This window comes from Triticum dicoccoides, chromosome 2A, assembly GCF_002162155.2.
Source record: "Triticum dicoccoides isolate Atlit2015 ecotype Zavitan chromosome 2A, WEW_v2.0, whole genome shotgun sequence".
Classification (NCBI taxonomy): Eukaryota; Viridiplantae; Streptophyta; class Magnoliopsida; order Poales; family Poaceae; genus Triticum; species Triticum dicoccoides.
The window spans coordinates 736,844,854-736,852,913 of record NC_041382.1 but is presented as its reverse complement, the minus strand read 5'-3'; the positions used below and the strand labels follow the sequence as shown (position 1 = coordinate 736,852,913).

The 8,060-nt window shown below is 45.6% G+C and overlaps 1 protein-coding gene across 5 annotated transcripts; it reads right to left on the bottom strand.

Annotated features, from left to right (window-relative positions):
- Positions 1–312: 312 nt before the first annotated feature.
- On the bottom strand, positions 313–6,672 carry LOC119356774 (disease resistance protein RPM1-like). Of its 5 annotated transcripts, none has more exons than XM_037623757.1 (6): positions 6,383–6,672; positions 5,959–6,053; positions 5,273–5,437; positions 4,875–5,159; positions 952–3,828; positions 313–849 (listed from the first exon to the last, which is right to left on the bottom strand). In XM_037623757.1, exon 5 carries the CDS (start codon positions 3,746–3,748, stop codon positions 995–997), a length of 2,754 nt encoding a protein of 917 aa, XP_037479654.1. In that variant the 5' UTR covers positions 3,749–3,828; positions 4,875–5,159; positions 5,273–5,437; positions 5,959–6,053; positions 6,383–6,672; the 3' UTR covers positions 313–849; positions 952–994. The 5 variants fall into 5 exon arrangements, with proteins under 5 accessions (XP_037479654.1, XP_037479653.1, XP_037479655.1 ...); XM_037623756.1 differs by having other exon boundaries at positions 5,959–6,045; XM_037623758.1 differs by having other exon boundaries at positions 4,875–5,155; positions 5,959–6,045.
- Between the last annotated feature and the right edge of the window lie 1,388 nt (positions 6,673–8,060).

Here is an 8,060-nt window from a genome sequence, read left to right as displayed (position 1 = left end):
TCATCTACTCCTAGAGAGTATTTTGGTCACAGATTGTTACTTGAGTTCGTTAATCCCTGGAAACTGCTTGTTACATGGCCTCATCAATTGCCTCCTCCGTGTGCTTTTGAATATTTTAAAAACTTAAGGACATACATAAACATGCTGTAGCAGCCTTTCAAAACATCGCATCAGTGTATCGCTGAAGAAAATAAGGACCGTAAGCCCAGAAATAAACAGCACTCGCAAATGTCCAAAATAGATACATGGAACAGAGCAAGCCTAGCAATAAAACAGACGTGCAGATAGAAATGAATACCTGACCATTGAGTATGAATCACAAATCAAATCTTTTATTTAACAGCCACAGCTGAAATGGGTTCACAACAAGCGCACACAAAATTAGCAGCACACAGTTCAAAGAAGTAATGCGAAAAAGTAGCTTGAATACGAAAACACACTCACTTTCAGTCTTATAAAAACCACAAATCGTAGGAAATATTATCACACTTGACAAGCAAATGCACACAATGACAGGAACAGTAGGAGAGTAGCAAACACAGGCAGTAACAACCGAAAATCTGCTCAGTAACAACACCCTACTGGAGGTGGCACAAACAGAAAATGGTGCGCAGTATATATAGTGCGTCTTGAAAAAGCAGAGGAAACCCAGACAGTATGCATGTTCAGCAAGCAGAGGAAACCCGGACAGTATGCATGTTCAGCAAGCAGAAGAAACCCGGACAGTACGCATATTCAGCAAGCAAGGAAACCCGGACGGTATGAATATTCAGCAGCGGCACGAACATATACTAACACTGGAATCAGATCGTCCCTTTTCCTTGATCTGCAAAGCATCTTTCTTCCAGCCTGTATAACCAACATCTTATCACATCAACATGTCAAAGTATTATGAACTGAGACGAGAAAGGAAGCAAGTAGTGGTACTCATTAGCAGGTGAGTGGCCATACCTCTGCGTGCGTACACATCTCCCAACCAGTACAGTATGGCAGGTCAATCTCGGAGAGTATACCGCCACTGTGTCCCTCCAACTACAGAACATTGATCCAGCAACCAAAAGAAGTCACTGGTGATTTCAAAGAAGCCTAGAAACTGGAGGGGCATGAGGAACTCAATGCCAGGTGGGACCTCCATCATGCTGCTGAGGTTGACAAGGTATAATCTTTCCAGGCTCGCCATGGCGCCTTGCTGTATCTCTAGCCAATTCAGATTAGGCAGGTCTATCAGATAGAGAATCTTTAGCTTGGGAAACCACCCCGTGAGAAATGCTAGCTGCTCTCCGTTGTATGCTCTGGTGAATTCTAGATGCGTCAAATTTGACAGCCGTGAAAGGGATGGCAGGGGGTCTTCTCTCAGTTGTGACCAATATAGATTCAAAACATGCAAGTTCTGCCCCCCAGCAGCTTGGAAGAGAGGAGACTCATCCAACGCCCCTTCCGCCAGTTGTCCACCCAAACGTAGCCTTTGCAGGTTTGGCAGGGGGACATTCAACGAGAGAACCTCATTCTCATCACTTGCATTCACATCAAGATGGGACAAACACTGCATCTGAACTAGAGACTCGCTGATACGTCCACAATAGCTTCCCTTCACATCCAATAACCTCAAGCTTCTCAGTTGCCTCAGCTGCCGTAAATGTCTAATAGACCCATCATGTGCTACCAATGCTTGTAACGTTTGCAGGTTTGTTAGATTTCCAAGACCATTGGGGACATGCACACCACTGAAACATTTAATCCCTCTCAAATCTGTATTAATTCTTTTCTCAACAAATAAGTGCCTAAGCTTCTTCAGTTTCACAATCCCACTAGGCAGCTCATGTACGTCAGATCTAAAAAGGTCCAGTGTCAACAAATTTGAAAGCTTCTCAACAGAACTCGGGAGCATCTTCACTTTTGAATCACGCAAACCCAAATGGCGGAGATTAAAAAGATCTCCAATAGCATCTGGAATATTATCAATGGGTAGACCACTTAATTCTAGCACTGTCATATATCTTGACTCCTTACATAGCATAGGTAGTAGAGTAAATGTTACCATACTATCTTCCAGCATAACGAATGTTCGAAGTCGGCGTACACTAGAAAATGACTGCTGAATATCCTTCTTCTGTTTGTGCAATACCAATCGACGTCCATTTCTCTCAAAAGACCCCCCACGCTTATCCTCATATGTAACACCAAAACAGTTCTTCTGGCACAAGTCAAGTGCCAATTCACGTAAGATATCGTGCATTTTGAATTCTTTCATCCTACCAAATGAGTTTCTCTTGACAAGTTCTAGCATGTTTCTGTCAATTAACTCCTTCAGATAGCCTTCTGCCACTTCTTCTAATGTGCTTTCACCCCTCTCTTCAATGAACCCCTCTGCTGTCCATAACCGTATAAGTTGTTTCCTTTTGAAAGAATAGTCTTCTGAAAATAAGCTGCAATGCAAGAAACAGCATTTTAAGTGTGTTGGAAGGTAGATGAAGCTCAGATGCAAAACATTCCTTATGTGATCGAGTCTTGAATTGTTGATTAGCTCCCAACTTAATTGGGCATGTATTCTTCTCCATTCTTCCACAGTTTTCTCACGCACACGCAAGAGGCTACCAACTAACACAATAACAAGAGGCAAGCCTTTGCACTTGCTAACTATTTGCTCAGACAAAGGATTCAACTCCGCAGGACATTCATGATTTGTATCTCTTGGGAAGGCTTTTCTACAAAAGAGATCCCATGCCTTATCTTCTGGTAAAGGTTTCAGTGTTAAAGTATGTCCTTGAGAGGCAAGTGCAGCAACATCGCCTTCCCTTGTTGTGATCATCAGTCTGCTGCCCTTTCTATTATTAATAAGCACCCTAGACAAGTCATCAAATGCTTCTGGAGTCCAAACATCGTCCAATATGATCAAATACTTCTGTTGCTCTAGAAATTTCCTCAGTGTCTCTTCAAGGCATGTGATGTCCATGGCCGCAGTGTTAGATAGCACACTGACTTTATCTCGGGAAATTTCCTTGATTATATTCCTCAAGACATGTTCTGTAGAATAAGTTTGAGAGATGGAGACCCAAGCATGGCACTGGAATTTCTCTCTATGCTTCCTGTAGACATTTGCAGCTAAAGATGTTTTACCAAGCTCTCCCATTCCAAGCAGTGCTATCACAGAGCGTTCCAAATCGTCACTTAACAACCACTGCTCAAGTTTATCTCTGTTTTTATCCACACCGACTAGATCTTCTTCATCAAGGGAGCGTGAAATGTTTGCTAGATCTTTGGACCTCTTGACAATGTAACTTGAGCTGCTAGCATCCCCATTGTTTATCATGTGAACCCAACGGTTTTTTGTCTCTGACAAGTGTGCTAGGTCTTTCTCTATTTCCTTCACCTTGAAAGCAATCCGGTTCAAAGAAACCAGATATCTTGGTTTTGTAAACCCTTTCTTCAGGTAAAAGCAACACCCCGTATCATGTTCGTGACCAACAAGATACAAGTACTCATCCACCATGTCCTCCATCACATGTGCTACTTTCCGTACCTCCTCCAACCAGCCCTCGTATACTTGATTGTTGCGGTTTCGGATGTCCATTTGAAAAAGAACATCATGCATTACTCGAAGCTCCCTCACAACACGACCCATGCTGCCCTGTAGCTCTAGTATTTGCTTCCTGTACTTTGCAAACAACGTGCTGGCCTGGTCTGCCGCTCCATTTGCCAAGGCGGTTCCAATCTTTTTAATGGCTAGAAGAATCACAATCTCCGCCATTACTTTCTGAGAATTCTTAATGTCTCACTGTTGGGTGGGAGGCTAGTTGTATATTTGCCTCAGTGTTATTAGAATGACCACTGCAAAATGAAGTAAGTGATGCATTAATTAGTAGCACGCACTTGCTGAAACACTTCAAAACTCTCCAACCACAATGGACAAGTGAAATAAGCACAGCCTTTCAAAGTATAATCCTCCTAAACTCTTATTTCATACAGTTAACCTATCTAACGCTAACCCACATAATCAATCAAAAAACATAACTGACAACAGGCAGGTCCGTGGGAATTTCAAAACACTTAAGACTGTGCTATCGTCAATGGCAAACTAGATGTTATTAACTAACAAGAGTAAGTGACACTCAACCAACTAAGTGACCATGTATGCTCTGCTTCCGTGTAGGGGACATCTCAGGTTAAAATGCCCCAAACATTAAAGATTTAAACAAGTGAGACGAAAAGGGAGCCTATCTGACATAGCAGACAGCTCCGAGTAACTTAGTTCCATATTTTCCTCAACATATATCTTATAGTATCTCCAGATGTATGGAGAAACAAATAGCTAGAGTTGTTGAATAAGCCACAAGAAAATGTATCACAGTCAAGAAATAAATCAGGAAGCAAAGAGGACTAGAGGAGTAATTACTCATTAGGGGAAATCACTATAATATTACTGAACTAAAACGACTTCAATTAAAAGGAGCTGTCATGTGCACTGTATCTAGAATTCAAGAGCATATGCTCATCGTGTGCTAGGTATATCACCAGTACAAAGCATTATCAACAACTGCACTGCAGATCGATTCAAGACATTTTGTTAATCCAAGGGAAACAATCGGGGATGGAGCAGCTCACGGGGACCCCAGGCAGCTGCCTGGGCTCTACCGGAGAGTCCGTTAAGCATTAGCATCAATATATGGGTTAGCAATGATGTTTTGCTGGGCAAACACCGGCCAGCGGTGACCCTGCCCATGCTCGGTCAGTGAGCTGGCTCCACCACTGGAAACAATGAATAGCAGCTAAAACCTGAACACTGCCAGCTCACCAGACCTTGAAGCCGTACAAATGAAGAAGCTCGACCTGAGTACAACCTAAGATAGCCAGAGAACTATGGAAGGGCGACACACCTGCCTGATGGCATAGATCCGATCGAGCTTGGTGACCTCCTTGTGCATTTATGAATCTGAAACAATCAGAATAGTCTCATGGATTTCGGAGGTAAAAGAGACCTCATGGCTTGGGTGGTCTTGTTGTCACTGAAGCTTAATTGTGCAGATCGTGAACTCTCATGGAGTCATGTGTATGACTGAGAGTATGCTAGCTTGCTGTTGGTGACAAGTAGTTGGATGTGATTTCAACTTCAGGTGTTCCCTTGTTATCTTTACCCACTAAACCAGGGAACAACCGCCTACCTAGCATTTAATGGCAAGGAAAACGAGTTAATACTTCCTCGACCTAGCTTAGGATATACAGGAGTAATAGGAACAGAACCAAATTGAAGGAGATAATATCATCAGAATTGCACCTGGTTTGTAATAACTGTAGATCTGACCAGATTTGGACCTGTGGTGGCCTCCTTGCGCGCTTCAGAATCTGAAATCATCAAAATAGTGCCATGGGTTGGTGAGAATGGGGCATCATGCTAGTCTTATTGTTGAAGCCATGAGCCATCAAGAAGCACCCAGAGAACCTGTAAGTCAAGTCAATGTTAGTTTTCTTGCGGTGGTTGTCGAAGCTCAATTATTTTACAACATGATGTATTATCTGAAAGCAATGTGCCTGTGTGAATATCTAATCAGTTCAATGTTCATGGAATACACATCTGATCACTTCAATAGTCTTGACTGGCCCACTGCAACCAAGAACTCCAGCTACAATATTCTGCTTTTCAAGGTTCCCTACTGCTTTGGCGCTTTGTCTTCATGATTATGTGCCTCTCCTTTTGTTTTTGACAAGGGAGAAGAATTAGGATTTCTGAAACTATCGAAATGGTATGGATGGCCATTTTTATAATTAGGCATTTGCCCATACAGACCATGCAGTGTTGTATTCTGATCATGAGGGTCAGTCACGGAAGCTTACAAAGGTTTTTGAGACGCCCACTAGTAAGTAATAGGGCTATATATTCAGATAAGCCTGAGCAGTACAGTACCTAATCACTAGCAGCAAGCTGAGCTATATACATACAGAGAGCTAAGAGTAATTACTTACAGTTACAGAACATCCATCAATCCAATGGAACAGCTATATTACCAGCATATATTCTTCTCCATGTCTTCTCATTCCAGCACCAAGAACCTGCCACACTTGACAAGAAATATGAGTTTATTAGTACTACACTTTTTCTGAAATATACTATGGGCCATTGAGCCCACACCTGACGGAAAATGGCGAACACTCTCAGGCTGATCAAAGAAAGGACCGTAAATCACTAAATCAGTCAAAGCCAACAGATCGAGATGGCAACGGTTTGGTGGACGCTTGATTAAGGTCGAGCTCGCGGATACATTACGGAGAACGAATCAAGCTCCTAATGTGGTTCAGATTCAGCAAGTTCATATTGTCACCCGCGTCCTACGGACAACACAAAAGGGGCATGGATACATGTAATGTAAGGGAGGTTGGCTGCCTTTACCTCGTCGTCGCTGCCGGCAGGGAGTCTACTTCGCGGCGGCCACGTGGGCACAGGGGTGATTTGGCCGGGCAGAGAGGCCCTGCCGCCGGTCGCCGCACCGGGGCGAGAGGGCTGGGGCGGGGTGGAGCGGGGGCGGGCTTGGCCGGAGACGAGACGAGGCAATCTCCCTGCTATCCTAACGCTCGCCGGCGGTGGAGTCGTCTGGCTGCCGGGGGCCTTGCCTCCGGCTCCGTCTCCGCGAGTCTCCAGTCCAGTCAGTGCCGGAAGGGTTAGATCGATGACCGGGGTGTCCTGCTTGAAAAATAGCGTTGACCGGGGCTCATCAGGTGTCTGGTTTTCTCCTATAGAAAAAACCTGAAATCTAAAAAGCGGCCGGCCACTAAATAGACAGAACGAGCGGCCGAACGAGAGCCGCTCGATCTCATCCCGATCGACGCCGCACGGTGTCCAGGTGTCCCCTCGTCGGGAGGTGGGGTCGCGCCGCTCAGACCCGCGTGTGGACCAGTCGCCTGGTCCGATTGCGCCGCGCCCGCGAGATAAATCGTCCGTGGGACCCACATGTCATCGAGGATTAGGCAGTTCTCCAGCGTTTTAGCCGTCGTGCGTAGTGGGCGGCGGTTTCGAATTTCGTGCCATTACCCCGTCCACCCCCACCTCTCGCCGCCCATTCCTCCACTTTCCCCCTTTGCTTTCGCCGTTGGTTGGTGCTCGGAGGCGGTTCCAAATCCGCCGGGTTGTGGTCGACGGCGGGGCGCGCCGCGAGGGTCGTCGTCCGCGGCGGCTCTGGTACTGCTCCTACGCGCGCTCCTCATCTTCGTCCCTGCTTGTTTCTCCACTCGCCCGTCCTCCTTTTTCTGATGAGGTCGCTCGTTTTCCGGTGAGGTCGCGGTCGTTGTCAGGGAGGTCAAGGTAGAGGTCGAGGTCGCGGTCGGGGTTAGGGAGGTCGAACTCATTTTCCGGCGAGGTTGAGGTCACCCCAGCGGACTACTTCGTTTGGGAAACCGCCAGATTGGCAGGGGTGGGTTAGGGTTGTGCTCATCCCGTCGTTTTTGCGTTGCAGTAGGGGGTGAGCTCGTGCATATGGTTCAGGAAGGATGAGTGGTTCGCGGCGATAGAGCCTCTTCTGTGGATTGAAGCCTCACGGTGGATCTGGTGTTTTTGATGAGTGTTTTTCCCCCGCAGTGTGCAACTCTGCCGCCCCTTGCGTGCAAATTAGGAGCAGTAGTAGACAATTTTTGAGATAATATAGCCAATCTGCCAGCCTTATGGTGGTTCTCGTGGGTCATGTGTTTTTCTCCTCTTGTTTCTAATTAGGGACCATTACATGTGCAAATTAGTACCTGTGCAAATTAGGGACCATTACCTGTGCAAACCAACTAAGAGGGTGAAACTTGTATCACGGCCACTTTTTAGTTGGTAGACACTTGTGTTTCAGTTGCACAAAATTCTATCCAGTTGGCTTCATTCATATAGTAGTTGGCTGTCCCTATGTTCTGCAGTTGCACCAATTTTTTGCTAGTTGGGTGTCTACATACTGTTCAGTTGCACAAGTTGCCTGCTCAGTTGGCTACATCACTTTTACTAGTTGGTTGTCCATATGTTCTACACCTGCACTAGTTTGTCCCACTTAGTTGGTTTGCTGTTTTGCACTAGGTCGACCGTCTATATGTTGTTCATT

Bases quoted from the DNA above. Each gene is read 5' to 3' on its own strand.
- LOC119356774 (XM_037623757.1), bottom strand. From the start codon at position 3,748: ATGGCGGAGATTGTGATTCTTCTAGCCATTAAAAAGATTGGAACCGCC.